Here is a 21,576-nt window from a genome sequence, read left to right as displayed (position 1 = left end):
CCGCTCCCCAGGGCCGCGGCGGGCCCTGGCTGGGGGAGGTGGCGTGGGGCCGGGCTGGGCCTGCCCGCTGTTGCCATGGCGACGCTGGGGGGCTCCCCCGCGGCCTGGCCGCCTCGGGCGGTGGTGGGGCTGCAGGACGGCTCCCCTCTGCCCCGGGCTTCGGGTCGTTTCTCCTTCCGGGAGGAGCGTCTTGTGCGGGGCAGGGCAGGGCAGAGCGGCGCAGAGCAGCCGGGAGGGGAGCGGGGCCGAGCCCGGGGCGCGTTTCTGCCCAGAGAAGCTGTGGCTGCCCCGTCCCTGGGGGTGGTTCAAGGCCAGGCTGGATGGGGCTTTGAGCAACCTGGTGTGGTGGGAGGTGTCCCTGCCCATGGCAGGGGGGTTGGAACTAGATGGTCTTTAAGGTACTGTCCAACTCTAACCATTCTAGGGTTCTCCTGACTGTGGTTGAATTTCTTGGTGGAAATTGACATGGAACACTGGGAACTGTTCTCTTCCTAGTCACTTTCAAGTCTCTTTCTCCTCCTGCAATGTACTAGCAGAGCCCAGCTGATGTGAGCACGTAGTGTCCGTGATGGATGTTACTGTCCCTGCTAACAGTGCTTGGAATCCTCTTTATATTTTGATTCATAAGATGATAAGAGGAGATTATATGTGTAGAATCGTACTTTACAGCTCTTGTTTGTGAAAGCATGGATACAGAACGTATGCGATTGGGTTTTTTCTCTATTCGATGTGCTGTTTCTGGCAGCAATCATTTTTAGGTATTTTCATTTTATATTTTAGCTAGATACACTTCTGAGTGCTACTTTTTCAGACAGGAATTAAACTGTTTTTGAACAGTTTATCTGTTCCAATGATCTGAGCCAAATTTTAAACATCTTAAATTAAGTGGCTTAGCGTGATCCTATAAGCTGTGGGCGAGGAAGGTGTTCAGAACTTGATTTAAAAGAAATACCAAAAGCTGTATTATATAGTTCACATCAGCTTAGTTTATCTACAGGCTTCTTTTGCAAGTTGATTACTTTTAAGAAAAGCTGATTAACTAATTCTGTTCATGAACTTACTTGAGTTAATCTAAAATAGGCATGTTTGTAGCTCTCATTGCCTTCAAGTATGGAAAATGTGGTTATGTAGTGGAAGGCCAGTTTGTAGAACTAGGAATTATTGAGCAAAAGGTGGTTTTGTGGAGGCCAGCTCATAGTAGATGAGCACCATACTAGCATTTGGTTCAAATCTCTACTTTGCTGTTGATGTCCTGGATGACCGTGGGCATGTGATGTCTCCTTGAGTCTACCTTCTCCCACATTTAACTTTGAAATCTAAAGATTTGAAGCTGAGTTAAGGAATACTGTTATTATAAATTGTACATTCATGATTTTGAATTGTGGTAAACTTTCTTCAAGTTCAAAGTTAATGATTTTGAAAAAATATTGTTGGTGTAATTATCAAAGAGGACATCCTTTAAGTAAGACGGCAGTGTTCTGATATGTTTGGTCTCTGTGGATTCTTGTTCCTGTGGGAGGGATTGAATTGCTGTGGTTCTTTGATCTCTAGACTTTCTTCTGAGGTGACCAGTTATAGTAGCTATCTTGGTAGATGCAATTCAGGTGTTCCTCCTGCAGTGATCTGGAAACTTGGCGAAGGGAAAGAGGCACTGCTGGATAAGTATGTAAAATTAGCAACAATAATTCAGGTTGCTGCCCTTGTACAAATAGCGACAGTTAGGTTTTCTAATCAAATCTCTTGCTCTACTGAGAGCAGTTTTTCTGAACTGTAGAGCAGAGAGAGTTTCCACATAACTACAAGCTTGGTGGAGGTAAATACAAAGGCAGTGTCTGATCTTTACACACACAGAAGTTGTCTGAGAGCAACTTACACCCTCTGGTTGTTTGTGGTTTCCCTTTTTTGGGGAGCAGCGTTGCCATTAGTAACACTTTGACTCCTACTTATTAGCTAGTGAGCGTATTTGTTGAGGGCTTAGAATAAATTTTGCTTCAGGTAGCCTTGTTTCTTGTCTGAAGCTCGAGGAGCATTTTATCCTGAGTTGTTGATTCTCTCCTGTAGATGGACTCACACAGTTCAGCAGGAAAAAAGGGGATGCTGAGATGGTTGCAGTATATTTTCCATCAACGCCCTTTTAATCAATTATAATTTCTTAAAGGACCTTGTTTGTAGAGATGACATGTAAACAGCACAGGTGGTTAGTGATTATTGCAAGTCAGTAATAATCAAAGTTTCTTAGTTACCAACAAACATGAACTGTTTGGATTTGATGCTGAACAAATGTGGAGGTTATTTTGTCTTCACTTCTGGCTGATTATGGTAACTAAAGATTGCATTATTTAATTGGATGCTGTGCTCAAGATATAGTCTGCTGCAGTAAATGTTTACTGTGTAACAGCCTCCAATTGAAAGCAACCAAATGTTATCATTTTCTTAAAATCTACAGTAAATATAATGGTAATTTGATACTAGTGTTTGAAAATATTTAACACTTGAAATAATTATAAAATCTATGAAACAAGATTGAACGAGGTCAGATCAATGAATGTACTTCTTCCTACATTTTAAAGTGTGCCTTACTCTGGATAGTTTTTTGGGGTTTTTTTTTGAGAAGTCTGTTAAAGTGTGCCTTACTCTGGATAGTTTTTTGGCGGTTTTTTTTGAGAAGTCTGTTTTCTGTGTCACCTATGCTTTACTTACATTTTAAATGCAGGGGTGGAGATTACTTAGCTGTTTGCAGGTAAGCTTGGTAGCACTGTTTATAACTTTGCCAAGTGTAAATAGTTGGTTTGAAATTTTTAATGTTGGTGTTTCTCTTGGCAAAACATGCGTATGAGAGTATGCACTTTGTTTTTGTTTCAACCAAAATGTTGCAGCATCAGTTTTCAGAAACAAGACTTAATAAATTAACTGTTAAAACAAAGGCTTGGAGAGCTGTCCTTTTGGATGCTTCAGAGCAGGGACTTGAAATTTACCAGGTCCAGCTGTCAGTTATCCTATTGAAAAGCTGCTCAGTTTCAGACAAATTGCAACCCCTCATAACGTTGAAGTTCATAGAAGTCCGCTGGAGCCTTCAAAAATACTTAAATAGCTGATTAATTTGATGGTATTATGTTCCAGCTCAGGCTTCAATGAGTTACCATGTAGGTGCTGTGAGTCCTCCTGTCTTGAGACAGCATCTTCTGAATCTTCAGAGTTCCTTTGCTGTTTGAGATCTTAATTCAGAAGTGTGTGAGGGAATATGTGAAGAGTGGATGGGAACCATGCAGAGGTGAAGGTTGGGGCTGGGTGATGGAAAAGAATGAGCTTCACTGATGTGATGGTCAGAAGACTGTCTCCCCATGAACGTCTGGGATGTAACCCAGGTCCCGGGTTCATCTGACACCACTCATTTGATGTTGGTGCTTGTTAATACACCATTCCCTCCTCCACCTAGTATTGCTCCATAGTGTGGATAAAAGCCTCCTGTGTCTTGCCAGGCATTGAGAGCTGTATCTTCCACAGTGCCCACACATAAAGAGGGGTTGGCAGGAGCATATCTCCTATTGCAAACACACATGGCTTAACGCTTCTGCCTAAGAAATAAGAGTAAGGAGCCTTAAAATGGTGTTCCCCATAGCTATAAGGGTGAACACTGTTAATTCTATGGTATGAGTCTTTGTGGTGGATCTACAGACTTTTCCATGCTACTTGTGGAAATGGACAGGTAGGAAAACCCCATGGGATTCAGCATAAGATGCCATGTAATGAGTTTTAATTTTTTCTGTTTGCCTTTTCTTCTCCCCCTCATTATTTTACTAATTAAGATTCCCTGGGTGGTCTTAGTTCTCCTCTGCAATCTCTAGGTGCTGTCACAGGGTCCTGTTTGTGGAAATGGTATATGGACCACTGCTTACCCATCAGAATGACTCTTCCATCCATCAGGCTTCAGCTGGTGTGATCAATCAATACTGACAATCCCTTATCCCAGGTCTGTTCAGGAGCATGGAGGGAGTAGGCAGTAGTTATGGAGAAAACTAACCTGTTATAGGTCTTGATAATTGACTGCTCTCAAGTGCTACGTTTGTAAAAAAACATCTTTGCAGGGAAATGTGTCATGTGCTGAAGGGCTGGTCTAAAGACTCCAGTGAAACATAGCGCTTGTCAGACAAGTTTGTTTGTTGCCTGTGTATGTTCAAGATATCCCTGAAGGAGGCAGCTACTAGGACTCAACTGTGCAAGTTGTTCCAGGATCAGCACTTGGCTTCTGGTAACCTCTTTGTCACTGGAAAGTCTAGAACGTGCAGGGCATCAGACACCTGTGTGCCTTTGTCCTGTAGCTTGTCCACAGTAAACCTGGTGCTCCTGGAGCTCCTAAGGCTTAAATATGTGCACATAATGCTGTAGGGTTTTTCCTGTGATAGGGAAGGGCCGTGGCATGTAGTTCTTCTTTGGCCCTGAAGACACAAAATTGAGATTTACATAATACATTTCACTAGTTTTATATGCTGCTTAATCCAGTTATATGTTCAAATGGGGGAAAAAAGCTGATGGCAAAAAAAGGAAGTTAAACAACAGACGATATATATGTTGAAGTGTAATGTTCTGGCTCATAATGATATCCACATCAAGTGGCGAATATCTCGGCAGAAATGTCTTTTGTACTCTTTGTTTCTCCGATCTCTTTCATTAATCTTGCTGTCATGAGCTCTGGTCTGTGAGCTTTTAACTTAAAATCTGTGCCTTGTAGTTTCATCTTTATGAGCAGTTCCACTTATTTTAAGTTTGAGATTCAGGTTCATGTTCATTTGAAGATTGTTCTATCAGTATATATTTGAAGAGCTTTATTTTACTGTTCAATAACTGTTAGTACCTCGGAGCTCTGTAAATCTTTTACTACAAGGGGAAAAAAATAAAATTACTTCATAAGATGGTCTGTTGATATAAATTGGCATTCCTCTACAGAATTGTAAATTAAAGTCATAGTTCCTTAAGTGAGATGAAATAGCCTGCAAAGTATTGCCTCTGTCTCTTTCAAAATCTGTGCGGAATAACTTTAATAAGACAGTAGAAATAACTTCGTTTAAAAAAGAAATTCTCATGCATAGGAGTTTATCCTCCTAGAATTCTGCTGGTTTAGGTGCATGTAGATTTTTTGCTTTGAGCTGAATATTTCAAAAGTGCTTTCTTTAGGTTGTTAGCTGAAGGACCGGTTCTAAAGGGTTGAAAGCAAGGTATTGAGAAGTGAAGTGCATATACAGAGGGGTTGACTGCAGCAAAGCTTAGTAGCTACTGATTTGTAGGTGCTCCTGGCTGCAGGAGTGGAGATGATGGCTCCAAGTTTCATGCTGAAGAGCCATCCGTGGTCCATGGAGACTTGGCTACATAGGAATGAATTTACGTAGCAGGAAGTAGATTTTGGCAGTAAGGGAACTCTAGTGATCATCAAAGAAAATCCAGATACTTAAGTGACTGTTTTGTATTTGGTGTTAAACAATTGTTGGGTAAAATATGGAAACTCTCTTTGAAGTAGATGGTGGGTCTGGAACTTGGCACTTTCCAGGAGGATGTCCCTTTGGCTTTTGACCTGTGCTTGTTGTAGCTCCTCACCCTGGCTCCAGGGGTCTCAGAGTCTTTGGGACCAGCCTCAGGAGTGTGTCTCAATCTGACAAGCAAACTCGCATCTCTGGCACAATCTTCAAATTCTGTCAAACACAGCATTATCTGTCCATTTATTGTACTTTGAATGCAGCTGCCTGAAAGGTTCCCTTGGGAAACGTGGTCACAGTGCATTGACTTAGCAAATCCCGTGCCTGGTTGGGTGTTTAGGTATATCAGTGTAGGACTGCAGCAAGTATGACTGTGGGCAAACCAGTTTTAGATGTCTGGGGAAACTTGAGGGTGAAAATGTAAGTTTCAGAGACTTTGGCTGTGCAACTAAACACGTGGGGATTTTTTGCTCAATCATGCATTTTGACTGAAAGGCCTCACATAATCAAGACTTATATTTGCACGTAAACCCTTTGTGAATTTAAACATAAACATACTTAATGGTGAATTTTTCTTTGGCCTGTTTTCAGTCTCTACCAGAGACATTAGGGTCTGCTGCCTCAATGGTAAAAGGTGTGAGGAAGGGCAAAAACTGAAAATGAAACAAGTTCAACCTGTTTATGCTAAAAATATGAGGACCTGTAATATTTCAATGTTGTTTAAAGACAGGTGATATTGTGGCATAATATATCTGTGATCTAGCTGTTGATATGTTAAAGAATTCTGAGTTCCTGTTTTCTCAGCGCAGAAGTAGCTGGGAAGCCTTGAAATACCTGTTTGTTCTTGGGAAGAAGGGGTGTCATTAACTGCCATTAACTGAAGTGTATGTGAAGAGGGGTCTTCAAGGCTTGGGTGGACAGGGCTGATACTTCTGATGCAGAAAAGTAGGTTTAAAGTGTTATGTGCTTTTTGCAGCCTGAAAAATCAAGAAATATAACAGTTCTTTAATTCTGAAGCAATGAAACCAATCTCCTAAGAGTTCTAAATCAAGATCATAGTCTTTGCAACAATTAAATGAATGGCAGGCTTCCCTACCACCCATTTTTTTCAAATCTGATATCAAAGTCTGTAAACTTTGTCCAAGTAAAGACATTGGCAATCAAGAAACATCTCTGAAGTTTAGTATTTGTAGGTCTGATTTTGGAGTAAAGGAATTTAAAATGGAGTGGATGTAAACTAACAAGCAACCTAACTCTACTTTAATTTAAAAATAACTTTCTAAAATTTTTTCTCAATACGTATTTTAATTATAGCAAGTAGGGCAAAAACATACAGTAATTTAATTGCATAATCTAAAAACACACAAAGTGGTCACATCAGTAGCTGAAATCAATAGACTGTGTTCTGTTGATTGTATAAGTATTATGAATCTTCACATAAACTAAGTGAAACATTAAAGATACTGTACTACTGACTGCAGCATAGTGTCTTAAAGTGAACTATCAAAAGTGTCTTCTACATTACTCCCCACATTTGTGAAAAATAGATATCTAAAGCAAAAATGTAAAAATAAGTTAAAATATGTTCTGATAGGTAAATGATGTTATCAGTACATTTATTTGTGTTTAAATGGTTGTGAAATATCTTTTGTGAAAGTTTAGAACAATAATTTAATCCCATAATAAATGAATTCAACTTTGTTGACACTGTAAGTTGCAATATGAATCTGTTGACATCTTATATTTAAATTTCGATTTTTTTTTTTTATTTTCACATACAAACCAAACTTTCTACTTGCACGATAACTTTTAAAAAAGGTATAATCATATGGCTTTTTATATATGCACAGACATTATATATACTTATAACAACCTAATGCAGGCACAAGACTTTGTTACAGTTTAGATTTTTTGTTTTTATGTAGTTTAAAAATGGGTCGTCGCTCCTCGGACACAGAAGAAGAGAACAGAAGCAGAAGGAAAAAGAAACACCGCAGACGTTCATCTTCCAGTAGTTCCTCAGACAGCAGAACATACAGCCGTAAAAAATCTGGAAGGAAATCAAGGTCAAGGTCGCGGTCTCGAGATCTCCAGTCTCGTTCTCATTCTTATGAGAAAAGGTGCATTTACAGTAATTTATTGTCTGTTGCAGTTGTTTACAAAGTGATCTCTTTCGTATTATGGTACAAAGCCAGAGGTGTTTGAATCCAATGTGTAGTCAGTTCTAGCTTGGAATTTTAAAGCAAAGTGTACTCTGAATCTTGGAAGATATGGCAGTATTTCCACTTGCATTTGAAGAAAAAAACCCAAAACCACCACCAAAAAACCCAGAACGCTTTCCCCCCTGCAAGAATGCAAACCCAGCATATATGCAGATCCAAAGATAATTTCCTTATTAAAACAAACAAAACCCAACAAACTAAACCAACTTTTCATTTCCCCTCCTTCTAATAATGAATTTCTAATATCCTTTTGGAAATATACTACTTCATATATTGATGCCAGTTGGAAAAGTAGTTTTATTCAACTGGTTGGAGACTATTCTGTGGTACTTTTTTCTGTTATAATAAAACAAGCAGGTCTTTCCAGACAAGGTGGGCTTTCTCAATATATAAGACATAGGTGGTTTTACAGTAGGTCTATAAATTTGCTGCAGTGATTGTTCTAGCTATTTTTTATGTGTAGAGAATACAGTAGTCAACCAGGTGTTTAGAACACTGATCATGTTGCTAAATCTACTAAATTTTTCTTGACCTAACATCATATTTCCTTCATCAGAGGCCCCTTTCAGTACCTGGCCTTTTTAGACATCCTGGTTGTTTCTCAGTCTGACCGTGGTGATCCTGGGGTCGAACAGGTAGTGGTCAATTTGTTAATTGAGCTGAAAAATGCTCCTTGTGTCTAGCTGCACTGTAAATATACCTGTCCTGGTTTGAGGTAAAACAGAACCAACTTTCTCTTCAGTAATTTTGCATCTTAGCAAGGCCTCTTCTAACTGTCTGAGATGAACAGTGTATTGTAGGGAAACATCAAAGGTGGAAAGCTGCTCTATGGAGTCCTACACAACAAGTACATATTAGAAAGTGCTCCTAAAAAAACCTTTCTTTGGCTGGCAGAGGAGTGTGTCAATGAGGGGCAAGTTGGCTGGTTGTGGGGAGTTTCTTATTTATTTCCATCCTCCCTTTCTTCTGTTTCTGCTTAGCATCTACATACAGCCCTTAGGGGACACAGTGAGATGACATGGGCTGCGATGCCAACAATATGCTGATGACATGCAGCTTTATGAATCTCTTTAGTCCAGTGCAGGCATGGCTATCTCGCAGATAAAAACAGAGCTTGAAGGGAGATTAGAGTCTGGACGAAGACCAGTTGACTTAAATTGAATCCAGAAAAGACGGAAGTGTCTGCTGTTAGGATCTGGCTGGCACCTTTGCTTTGCCCTTAGTTTAGGGCATTTGCTTCTGGCAGTTAAGTCACTATTACACGCTGGGGTCCTTCTGGATTTATCCCTGACCCTTAAGAATCAAAAGCAGCAGTCTCCCAGATTGCTGTTCTTCATCTTCATTTAGCAGGAACATTGCTTTTCTTTCTCAGATGAAGACCTGCTCTTTAGTAGTTTACATGTATATCCTTTCCAGTCTGGACTGCTGCAGCATTGCTTGTAGGTAATACAGCACCTTTTCCCTTGTGCTAGATAAGCACATATCACATCGACTGCATCCTGGGTTACAGAAATGTTTCTATGTGGTGTTACGTTTTAATATTAATCAAACATAATAAAGGCCAAAAATATGGAGGTTTTCATAAAGATTGTAATTGTTATTTCGTTAGCTGTTTGGGAGATGGAGAGGGAATTTTACAGAAGATTAAGACTTGGAAGGTATCCCTCCCACCAGTTTTTGGATTAGTGGGTTTAATTTATGTATTTACTATGCATTCTTTCACTTTTCTCCTATGTGTATAAGAATTTGTTTTTTGAATAAATGAAATGGGGAGGCTAAGGGGAAGGGAAGTACCATTCTGGCTCCTGACTGAACTCAAACGGAATAAATTAATACTGATTATTTGATTGCTAATATACTTAAAAAAAAAAAGGGAGGATCTGTCTACATCAGAGCAGAACAAAGATTGCATGTTGTGAGTTTATATAGAGAAAGATACAGAAAATATTTTTAGGTTTACATAATTTGAAATACATTTTTACATTTCATGTTCATACATACTGTGGCTGGAAATAATTGTATAGAGTGGCAATGCAGAAGTTAACATTTTATGAATTTCATTTTTAGCACTGGAGTTGTAATCCTTATCCCATATGGTGTATTTAGGTGTAAATCCTGCTGAGAATGTAGGTCTAAATGTTTCTTCAACCAAAGAACAATAATCTTAGATTTGGCAGTGAGTTCCAATGAGCTGGTCATGGGACTAAAAACTGTGGACAGCTGGGTTGTGTTCCTGGCTTTGTCCTTGAGGTATTGCATAATTTGGGGCAAATCATTTAACTTCTGTTTCTCCTTCTACCCTTTTTCTGTTTTCAGATGTATATTTTGGAATGTAAGCTCTTTAAGACAGGCATTGCCCAGGTGTGTGTGAATTACTTATTAGAATGTAATTGTAGTATTTGAGGCTTCTACGATATGTTGTAATACAAAACCCGCAGGTCTGTATGTCTCTTAATTAAACTGTTAAATTTTTTGTTCCTGCTTGGGTGGGTTGTTTGTTTGTTTGTTTGTTTTTAGAAGCAGTAGCATGCTAATAGCATGGTTTTGTTTTAGACGCAGACACAGATCGAGCAGTAGCTCTTCATATGGTTCTAGAAGAAAACGCAGTCGTAGCCGATCACGGGGCAGAGGCAAATCCTACAGGTCTCAAAGATCAAGATCAAAAAGTAGAACAAGAAGGTAAGAGTCTTTTCTAGGGAAAATAATTATTATTTCTACTGTAAAAACAATTTAAGATCTTCATATAATTACTGAGTTTGGAATATACTAGAAATTATGGTTGCAAGTGATCATCTAAACTACACATCAATTGAAACTCTTCCTAATTTGGAATCTCTATGCTGTGCTTTTGCTCTTCCTAATTTGGAATCTCTATGCTGTGCCTCAAAAGGTTCTAGATCCTTAAATTACACTGGTGGACCAGTTGGCTTTGAAGATAAGTTAGATATTTTGCATTTGACCAAGTGCAAATAGCATTAATAAAGTCACTTTGGTTCAACTGTAATAATCTGAAAGCTTGTTGTTGATTTTTTTGATAACCGATTTCCATAACTCCCATGGCCCCCTGAAGATCAGACTAAACTTATTTTTCTCATCTGTGTTTTTCTTGGAAAGAGATGAGTATTTAGTTATGCAAGTTTTTTTTAATGGTGATTTCTTAATGATTTTCATAATAATGAAATCTTTCATGAATTGTTTTGTGACAAATGAATGTCTTCAGTAATAAATGTAATTTAAATATTTAAATCTTAATCAGATGTTACAAGTTGTATTATAAAATCTGCTTCATACTTTTGTAATTAAAAGCAGCTCAGTTTTTGTGTATGTGTATTTTTCAATTAAAAAGTTGAAATAAAGTTTTTCCCTGGATATCAGAATTACTGTTAGCATCTTCTATTGAATCTAAATTAATTATTGAACGTACGAGGAAGATCGAAGCTTTTTTGGTGTGTGTTTACAGTTCTTCAGCCAGGTGATTTTGTGTACCTGCAGTAAGAATTTAGTAAAACATAGTCTTTTCATATACCAAATCAGTAGAGCTGTTGCCCCTAAAAGTTGAAAAATTGTTGTTGGAAGATGTGAACGTTTCGCTTTCTCTTATTTGTATTCTCTCATGACTTATTCACAGCTGTTCATTATAGTAGTTGCCTGGACACTTATTGCTACAGTGCCTTTGTAGTAGTGATTTGGTTATTTAAACTGTCTGATCTCTCTCTGAGTATCCTTACTGTCTGAGCTGTACACCCCGGATAAGCTACTGTGCTGTGTGTAGAAATATTCCTGTAAATATCCAGTTTTGCTAACAAAATCAGCTTTAAAACAATGAAATGTCAAAAGAGTAAGGTGTTTTTCAGTACGTTGGTTACTCAGCATTAGGAAATATGATAACCTGATTTATAGATCTAGGTTTTATTGTAATAACTACAAATTGCAGATCTCATTAGACATAGTCTAATGGTCATCTTTTCCAAGGGGTTTAATGATGTTAATTGTTACTGCAATATATGGAAATAATGCACCTAAAACCTTCACAGACATGACTACTGTTTATTTCATTTTGTGCTAGGATATATTGTATATAAAATATTTTATGTATAAAATACAGTAGGTTTTCAGTACTATAGCTATGCAGGTATTACCAGCAGGTCACTTTAAGTGATATTACTATTCACAGACATGGCTCTTCAGGGAAAATATTTATAAATAACATCCTAAATACTCGCAGAAGAGTCTTTTGGCATCTTAAAAGCATAAAACTAAATTGCTAAAAGCATAAAACTAAAACCAACAGGACACATCGAATCCTTTATTGTAATTTTTTTTGCGAAGTCTGCTCTCTGCTGTAATGTTACACTGAGAAGCCATGGATTAATCTTATTTCTGGGGAAGAGTTAAATAGGTTGCAGAAAGCTGCTACGAGAGGCCTGTGTTTTCCCTGTGTGTTGGCGTTGAGGCAGTCACAGCAATGCTAAATAGTTGCTTTCTTTGCTATCTCAAAATCTGTCTCGTGCGCTTGATCGAAGGTATGAACAGCTTTCCTAAGAGGACTGGGTACGTTATGACTCCTCAGGCTGCAAAAAGATTGTGGGGGAAAGAAGGAATGTGATGGAGGGGTATTAAAAAAAAAATCTAAAAATGAATGGCACGAAAAGATGATTAGGGAATGAGTGTTTCCTGTCTCCTCCAATGTGAGACCTGGGGCAGGCGTGAAGTGACTGAAGTAGGCTGGTGGCAGATCCTCGTCAAACAAAAGGAGATGGTTCTTATATATTGCATAATTAAGCTGTGGAAACCCTTGCTGTTGGAGGTTCTGGAGACCAGAAGTTGAACTTAATTTAAAAAGCAGTCAGAGAAGAAAAAAATCCATTTAAAGCTGTTAAATGCAGAAAGACAATATTTGTTAAATGTTTGTATTTGTAGCACTAAAGTGGGATTTTCACAAGAATTTGGCATTTGTAATTCATTAATTTTTTTGCTTGAAGTGGGGCAGCTTATTTTCATTTGACTTTTAAAGGTAAGTACTGAAGAAAGCACTTCGCTAATAAAATGATCAGAAGTAACTCAGGCAGGCACCTTGTGTTAGGGTAGTAAAGAATGTGTTACCCACTAAAGTATTCTTGATCTCCAAGTTCTGAATTGCTGGTGGCAGGGAGTAAAATCTACTGACCTACCTGAAAAGCCACAATATATGAGATAGAGCAATAAAGTGAAGATCTTCTCTACATGACTTGTTTTTTTCACGTTACTGTTGTACCTTCAGTGTACCACCATTTGGACTTGAGCAACTGTGATTTTTTTTTTATTATTATTTTTTTATTATTTTCCCAATTGGAGTGGAACTGACACTAGAAAACAAGTTTCATACTGGAAGTTACGATCCATTACATGGTATCTTTAAATCATTGGATTTGGTTTTGATATAAGTCATGCAGATGTTGCAAATTCTGTATCCTATAATGTCTTTTCTCCCCACAGTCCTCCATAAAATGAAAATAATTTGGTCTTCTAGGTAGTGAAAATGTTGGTAAAAGTATATGTGGCTGTAATGTAATTTCTTTAATAACTTCTCTAGCATAGGTTTTTTTGAGTGTTCCAACTGTGTAAAATACTGAAATGTCAAGTTTTAATTTGAAAAGTTAGATTTCTACAATGATGTTTTAAAAATATTTTGAGTAGGTATTGCTTAAAACCTAAGATTTTTTTTGTTGTTGTTCTTTGTTTTAGAAGAAAACTTGTGCATATAATAACTATTTTATTTTCGATGCATTTTTAGAGTCAAAAAAGTGGGGCTTCCTAGTAATGCTATAAATTTAAAGCTGTCCTACAGCAAGATAGTACAATGCAAATATGACTTAATAAGATCACAAACTGAATTTCAGCAAAACAACCAAGATTTACATTAAATTAGGAATTTTAAAACCGATTTAGTTTGTTTTACTGAGCATTTGCTTAATAACATTTCGCCTTCTTGCAATCTTTTTAAAGACAATAATTCGTCTGTGAAATGCAGGCACATCCTCAGTAGAAAAATTGAAAGCAACAGCTCACTTTCTGAAACCACACATATAGTGATATAAAGAAATATTTCAGCCCTACGAAATTTAATAAATCATCCCATTTCCTAATTTGATCATATTAGATGCTGATGTGGAAGAAGCATTTCAAATACCATCTCCTCATTAATATACATCAGTCTGGGGAATAGAATGGAATACTTATGCAGAGATGTCACAGTTACTGTTTCTTAGTTTACTAAGTGGAACAGGTTGATGTGATACTGGGTGCTATTTGTCAATGTCTTGCTAAAATGGTTTGGGTCGAGTTATGGAGTCCAGAAAGACGGCGGCTGATAAATCAAAAGTGGATTGAGTGGACAGGAGGCAGTGATTGATACTGTGACAGGATATGAAGAAAGGAATCTTGATACAAGCATGCATGATATTGAATATGAGAAGGAAAATGGCCCTGGAGTATGGATATTATTCAAGGAAATGAGAATAATAATATCATCTTGAAATTATTGCTGGGTGAAGATTAGGATAGTTCTTATTAGAATATTATGCTTCTGTGGAGTGGAGAAACTCAGATTTCATATAATTTCTATGTGGATAGAGTCTTGCTAATATTTTTAGAGTTTTCACTGCAATTGTTCTGTAAGTCAATCATATATGAAAATACTTACTTTACATCAGAACTTGTAACTCAAATATTTTAATTCATGTAGCTTTAAATAGAATTAATCGAAGTATGTTAACCTTTATTCCCTGATTTCATCCAGTTCAGTGATTATACATTATTTCACTATAATTGCGTTTAAATATGCAAGTTTATGTTTATTGTCTCTCAAGTGTTTTTGGCTTTTCCCTTTACTTTAAACTGAAAACTGCTGTCTTGAAATATCTTTAACATGGTTCAACGTAGATTGACACAATAACAGCTAGTACATCTCTACATATCTTAGAAGAGAAAATATCGTGTGTAAAGTAATCCTGTTTGTAGAATTGATGCCTTTGAACTGTCAGTGAAAGAAATGTTTGATCAGTGTGTTAGGTATTTTGGTTTTGGTTTTTTTTTTTTTTTCCAGTGTGTGTGTGTACACGATTACATCTAATTTCCTAACAGTTGTTCCAATCTAATTGATTTAATATTGAAATGTGCCCATCGTATTGCAGTCTGGTGGCAGGGCGACCCACTTCTTATGAGTCGCTTTGGAATAGACTTGGGTTTTGGTATGCAAAAGCAGCTTGTTGACTGAAGTTGCCATTATCCTAGCAATGTAAGCTAGAATTAACTTGTGTTTGACCCTCATAGCTTGCCAGAATTCTTTGTGTTTAGCACTTAAGAGTTTTTAATATTTAAAAGCAGGGTCCTCTAGTCATGCGGAGAAGTGCAATGTGAAAAGACTCATTAAATAAATAATAGCAAAACCCCACTAATTTCTTTAAAATAGTGCTGTGTTGGTATACATATTGAATAGTCAGGTTCACAGATTTAGTGATCTCTAAAGATAGTGCAATTTGCATTGCCTGGTTTATGACACAAGGTGATGGAATTACAGGAAAAGAATTCCTCACTGCCGCTTTCTAGATGCATTTTCAACACTGCTGCTTCAAACAGAAATACAATACTAGACAATGTGCACCCTGAAGTTAGAGATTCTTGGATTGAGGTGTGCTCAAAAAGATCACAGCTTCATTCAGACACTTATTCATGGCTGGGGCAAGCTGTAAATCCTTGCTATGTATCAGTTGTTTACCTGTGTTCTTTATAGTGTGCCACTATAGAGGGAAGATCTTAAGCTTTTTGCAGGTTTCAGTTTTTAATACTGGCAAGAGCCAGTCATCTTTTGTGTGAAGGTTTGTTGTTGTTTTTTTTGTCTTTGAGAATTTCCTTTTTTAGTGTTTTCTTAACAATAAATCCAACCCATTGCTAGCAAATATTTTAGTAGCATTGATATTGCACAGTGAAGTGTTGTTTGTAAGACTTTCCAAAGATATAAGCAATATTATCATTGAATGCTTTTGTCTTTGCATTACTTACAACTGTGAATAGGAATGGGTCTGTCTTCAGTTAGTACCTCTTTTTTCCATGCGTCATATTACTGTAGTGCAGTAGTATCAATGTGTTAGGGTCTTTCCAAATTAAAACCCTGGCCTATCAGATCTTACAGCTCATAAAAAGTGTTGGATCAAAACATAATCTATGCTAGTTTGTGTTCAAGCCTTCCTTTTAGTTGCAGCCTGTATCTGTTTGTTCTGGTTAGCACACGCTAATGGATGCCTTCTAATAGATTACAGCATAGAGTTTTTATTATGACTAACTTCAGGAAGAATTTTCTAGAACGGCATCGGCCTGAAAAGAAAATAAAGGCTCTTAGGAGAGAGGAAGATGAAAGGAATGTGCATTTTGAGGTAGATATTGAAGTCAGCAATGTGTAGTAGAAGAAATAATGGCAGATAAACAAAGAGCAAAATTGTGAGGGGCCTTGCGAATTAGACCAAGAGTTAGTTTATGGAGGAGCAGGAGGAGGCAGAGAAGAGATTAATTAAAAAAAAAAACCAAACCAACAACAAAAAAATCAAACAAATAAACCCACCCCAAAACCCCAACCCAAACCAATGGAATGGCTGAAGTAGTGGGCAAAGATGATTAAGTGCAGTTGTGTGGACTTAGAACATTTTTTTTTTTTTTTTTTTTTTTTTTGTTAAGAATGTTGTGAAGGAAGACTAAGCTTAAATGTGATGGAGATGTATGGATTACAGCTGAAGTTGAGTTCAGTTGAGTACAAGTCTTGCCTATGGGAATAAGTGTTAACTTAGGTGATGCTGGCTGTTCTGGGGCAAAGAAAAGGCTTAGGGAAGAAAGTGAAGGTTTTCTGAATTGACCATCCCTACTGACATAGACAATATGAGTTGCATTGTTTGATGGGAAGGAGAGGGAAGGAATTAGGAAGGAAGTTTGAGTAACAATAGCAGTATTGACTCAGAGCAGTGAGACAGCTACGAGGGAAGGGAGAGGGTACAACCGTGGCTTTTTCTGTGTATCTGCTGCAAGAAACAAGAAATCACAATTTTAAGGAACAGGGTTGGGCACACGTTGTCAGTGTTGAAAAGCTGTCTTAATCCATAAGACTGCTTTGGAAATACCTCCTTTGGAAATGGATCTAAGAATTTTCCAAAGAGAAGGAGATAGAAGTTCTATAAGAAATCAAGCAATGCTATTTAGTCAGAATATTTCTTCTGAAATGTTTCATTACTACTTCTGGCTGGTAGTAGCTACTGGAGTTACTATTCTTTAAAAATTCTGATCTGCTGCCTGGGACATTTTTTTCTTCTGTCCTTGCTATACAAATTAGCACACTGCATGGAACTAGGTGTACAGACCCACATAATTATGTAAGGAATCAGTGTAAATATTACATCTTTGTCTCTCTTCTTACTGTTGGAGTCTTTGGTCCACTAGAATGTATATTTCCTTAAGACATTATAGTATTTCTTTAATTAAACTTCAAATAAAGGCTTGGGGCAGGGAAGAACTGGTGAAATTCAGATTACCAAGTTTGCTCATGTGATCTTTAGTTTTTATGTGAATGGTAACATCGGATCCTATTTCTTCCTTTTCCCACATGGAATCAAAACCTGCAGTTTTTATTTAAGATCTTGTTACATTAGAGGTTGTATCACCAGTAGTCTCTAAAAATATTTTTTTTGCTGTAATAGCTGACTTTTTTCAAAAGGAACTTAACAGTTTGTCTACATGAGTGTACTGGAAAAAATACAGGGGCGAAGCAGTAGCTCTGAAGATATCCTAGAGCAATAACCCACCAATGAGCACATTACCGAGATCTAATTGACCACTTTGGGAAATTAAACTTCATAAGGCAATGCCAAGGGCTCTTAAGTTATCAATAAGGCCAGATAGCTGCTAGTGACAGTTGCTTTGATGCCCTTCATTGGTATATGAAAAAAAAAGCCTTAAAAAGATATGAATGCATAAGTGCTGCTCATTTAGAGCTAAGTATTGAGTCTAATTACATGTAAACTTTTTTTCCTAAAGCAGTCCAGGTGTTATGTACACAGAATGTGTTTTAAGTATAGCTTCTTATTTTTCTAAAACCTTTTATATCTCCCTTTGGGAAAGGGTCTATTTGCCGGTTGGTGGGTTTTGGGGCTGGTTTTTTTTTTGTGGTTTTTTTTTTGTTTTTTTTTTTTTTTAATGCTTCAGTTTTCTCTTTGGGAAAAAAAAGGTACTCAGGAAGACAAGAATAATAATATGATTCCCCTTAGTGGAGAACTGGCTTTTTGATTTCAATATGTCTACATTCTAAACTACTATGTATTTTTACTTTCTTTTAAATCCTCTTTTCTGCTACCAAAGCTCTGGCCATGAAATAGAATCTATTATTTTTTGCTGCAGAGATCATGTTTCTAGAGGCAGCTATGCAAACCAACGTATAGCAGATGTCTTAAAGATGCATTGGTAATATAAGACTGTCATTATTTGCTATATGAATTGCTACTGTTTCCAGCATTGGTTTCTAGAATGTGATTATCAAAATATGAAACTAAGAATTGGAGAACTCAGTTGAAACATTTTACTGTTTACTTTATTTCCGTCTTTCAGTCCTTCTAATTCTAATAACACATGATAGTAACAGTATCTAGTTTAAAAAGATACAGGCAAAATACATGTATTTCTCCTGAAAAGATGTTTTTATTTTCTGTGGGACTTATCAGAATATAAAAATTCTGGCAAGAGTAATAGTTACCCTGTAACAATAGAATACAAGTGGCTGTCAACCCTGTGTGTTTCAAAAATTCAACCTCAATTTTGTTGAATGTACCTAAGTCAGCGTCGCTGAAGTTGTACGTGCCAGAGCTAAGATTACATGTACAACCCTAATTCAGCTTCCCTGTTCACAACAGTTTTAATGACGGACTAGTGTTTCTTCCACAGATTCCTTGCCATGTTTATGTATTAATAGGTTGGTTACCGTAGTCCTTCTCAATTATCTTTTTATATTACTCTTGTGTTATTTTATTTAAGTTGCATGAGAGGCGGCTATAACAAGACCGTTCCTATAACCAACCACTTTGGATCAGAGGTCAGCAACATTTGAAGTGTGCTGTGCCTGGTGCTATGGATTTTTCAAACTGGAGGTTAAATATGTTGCTAGAAATATATCAGGTCCTGGGAGAAATTAATTACCAGAGAGATAAGATGTTGTTAATCAGTAATGCCTTGCCTCTGTGGCTGGAAGGTAGTCTGGAACTTCATGGGAGCCAGGACCTGGGGACCACTGTCTTTCTTAGCTATTTTTCTCAAGGTATTATGGTTCTTTGCTCCTAGCTGTGCTGTGTGCCATTCCAAATCCATCTTAGTGGCAGAGATGGTAGTTGCTGCCGTTTGTTTTAGAGAGGTTTTGTTTTTTTAGAGGTGATCACTTTTCTGTATAAATCAGCATACATGCCCTGGAATTCTTTGATCACTGCTTTTATCCAAGATTTCAGCTGAAGCCATTGCTTGGTAGCAGGGCATTGATGGCTTCATGAGGAGGACAGTAGCTGCTGCATACAGCATTTTTGGTACCTTTGTGCAAACAAATATTTTCCCATGTAAATCAATTGTAATTTTAATTCAAGATCCAGATAGGCAACTGCCAGTTTTTGTTGATCTTATGACCAAAGTGTGCTCTGGGAATGAGTTCATGCCAGGTTAAGCTGATGAAAATTGTGATACTGTGATGCTTTCCTGACTGTCCCTTCACCCTTTAGTGCCTGTTCTTCACCTCCCACCTCTGTGCTTCAAGGTGGTTCAGTGCCCCTGATTTGTCTGCGAGCTCTCTGTTGTGCTCTTCTAGTGAGGAGCAAGACAACAGGGTGAGATGCCCGCATTTGGAGAATTTTGGTTGGGAAAAATAGGGTCAAGCCTGGGTAGTTCAAGTTGAGATCAGGTGAGAGGCAATTTGAAAGCTGGAGTAAGGTACTGGAAACAGGGAGAGGTGCCAGTTTGTAAGGCAAGGCATCGTGTCTCCCTGAAACACAAGAGCAAGATTATATAGATGATGATGCTTCATCTGGTTCTAATATAGGTTTATTGGTATAAAACTTTGGCCGTGACGGAGTTGATGGCAAAGCTGCACTTGACGTCAGTGATTCCAGATTTAACTCGGGTGTGATGTTATAGGAAGATTGTTTAAAAAAAAAAATAAAAATTGATAATTTCAGGCATATGTAGAACCTTTGTCACTTTACTGTCAAAATAGTGTTTACGTAATTAGCTGAGCAAAATATTTGGTTAAATATGCAATTGCATAAAGAAAAATGTGAAAACTTTTGCATAGTGTAACTGTAGAGAGTTGTATTTAAATAGAATGTCTACTTAAAAAAAAATTGAAATCTAGGAGAAGGTGGAAAATAATATCCATACTTTCTTATTAACTGTAAATTAAATATTTTGGATGTACTCTTGTAGAATTTTTTTTATTTTGAATCTCTTAAGTTTTCTGCAAATTCATACATGCATATATCCAAAATACTGTGACACATATGCTTTCAATATGGAATTTCCTTGTCCATAAATATTATTTTAAAATATGCTTCAGTTGCGGTTTTCGTAGGATTGTATCAACTCCTAGTAAGGCAAACTGAAAAACTCCTATTGACTTGAAAGAGTTATATTACGCTCAGCTTGAATAACTGATTTCAATATTTTTGTAATTCTGTACTGCTGATTAATATCCTAGAAATGAATGCAAGGGCAATAGCATGTTGTTTTTAAATTATGCATATACTGTTAGATATCTATTTTTCTTCTATAGTTTTTGCTTCTCTTATATGGAAACATGCAGGGGTAAGCTAAACTGTAATAGAATTTAAATTAATCTGTGGCATAGCACTGAAAATCTGTTACCAGTCTATATCAAAAAGATATGCTAAAAGTTTTCCTGTTAAAGCTCTAAGCTTCTTGATTGGAGAATGGGTAAAAAAAAATAAAAATCCTTTTCCTATTTTTCTACTATATAGTCTTCTTGAAGTTCTTCCAAATTAGATTTTAAATGCCAATTAGGAGGTTGAATATACTAAAATAAAAGCAAATACAACCAAAATGGCCTCACCTTATGGCTAGTTAGGCTTTTTCTCTCAAAAGCGGAACCTTTGCTCTGAGCATGGCTTTGAGAAAGATATTCAGCTTAATGAACACATTAATTAGAACCATAACTATTTATAAGATAATTAGAAACGAAGCACGGTAAACTGGGCTTTTCCTGCAATTAATGGAGGATTAATTACTGGAGGTAATGAAGTGGATTTTTAAATGCATTAAGGTGAAGTACAGAGATGTGCAAGGCTTTGTGATAGTTGCATAATTATTCCAGGCTGTTTGAGCATAGCTCATATGAGATCGCTAATAAGCATCATTGCATCATTATGTATGCACTTAAAAAGACTTACCACCAAAATGACTGCCTAATTATTTCTAATTGGCAGGAGTCTGTGTAGTCATTGAGCTGTTTGTAGCCATTTTAAGGTTCATTTAACTATCCTTGGGGCCATGTGATAGATGGAAAAAAAGCTTCAACTACACACTGGCCTTGGCTGGCGCCGTTAATCAATTTTGGTGGGCTTCAGTTTGAAATGCATTTGCTCATGCAGAGGTCAAAACCTGAAGTAGTCCAAGCAAAGTTTTGCTTTTTGAAGCCACTTGACTGTATTCATTAGCAATTAGTAAAATAATTGTGTCTGTCACTATATTTGGATTTCCATATGACTTGGTATTCTTTCATCACTGTCCCTTCTTATAGCATATTAGCTTCACTGGAAACCAAATATTCTTCCAACAGACCCTTTTAGCAACTTCAGTGTAGTGGCATATGTTCCGATATA

At 37.2% G+C, this 21,576-nt stretch overlaps 1 protein-coding gene across 1 annotated transcript in view; it reads left to right on the top strand.

Annotated features, from left to right (window-relative positions):
• Positions 1–21,576, top strand: part of RSRC1 (arginine/serine-rich coiled-coil 1) — a 187,837-nt gene that overhangs the window by 9,694 nt on the left and 156,567 nt on the right. Inside the window, exons 2-3 of the mRNA XM_014945888.1 lie at positions 7,394–7,588; positions 10,244–10,369. Of these exons, the coding sequence (XP_014801374.1) occupies positions 7,401–7,588; positions 10,244–10,369 (314 nt within the window). The 5' untranslated portion in view covers positions 7,394–7,400. The remainder of the gene's footprint in view (positions 1–7,393; positions 7,589–10,243; positions 10,370–21,576) is intronic.

Source organism: Calidris pugnax, unplaced genomic scaffold, assembly GCF_001431845.1.
Source record: "Calidris pugnax isolate Ruff unplaced genomic scaffold, ASM143184v1 scaffold111, whole genome shotgun sequence".
NCBI classification, from domain to species: Eukaryota; Metazoa; Chordata; class Aves; order Charadriiformes; family Scolopacidae; genus Calidris; species Calidris pugnax.
This window is presented reverse-complemented; position numbering and strand designations above follow the sequence as displayed.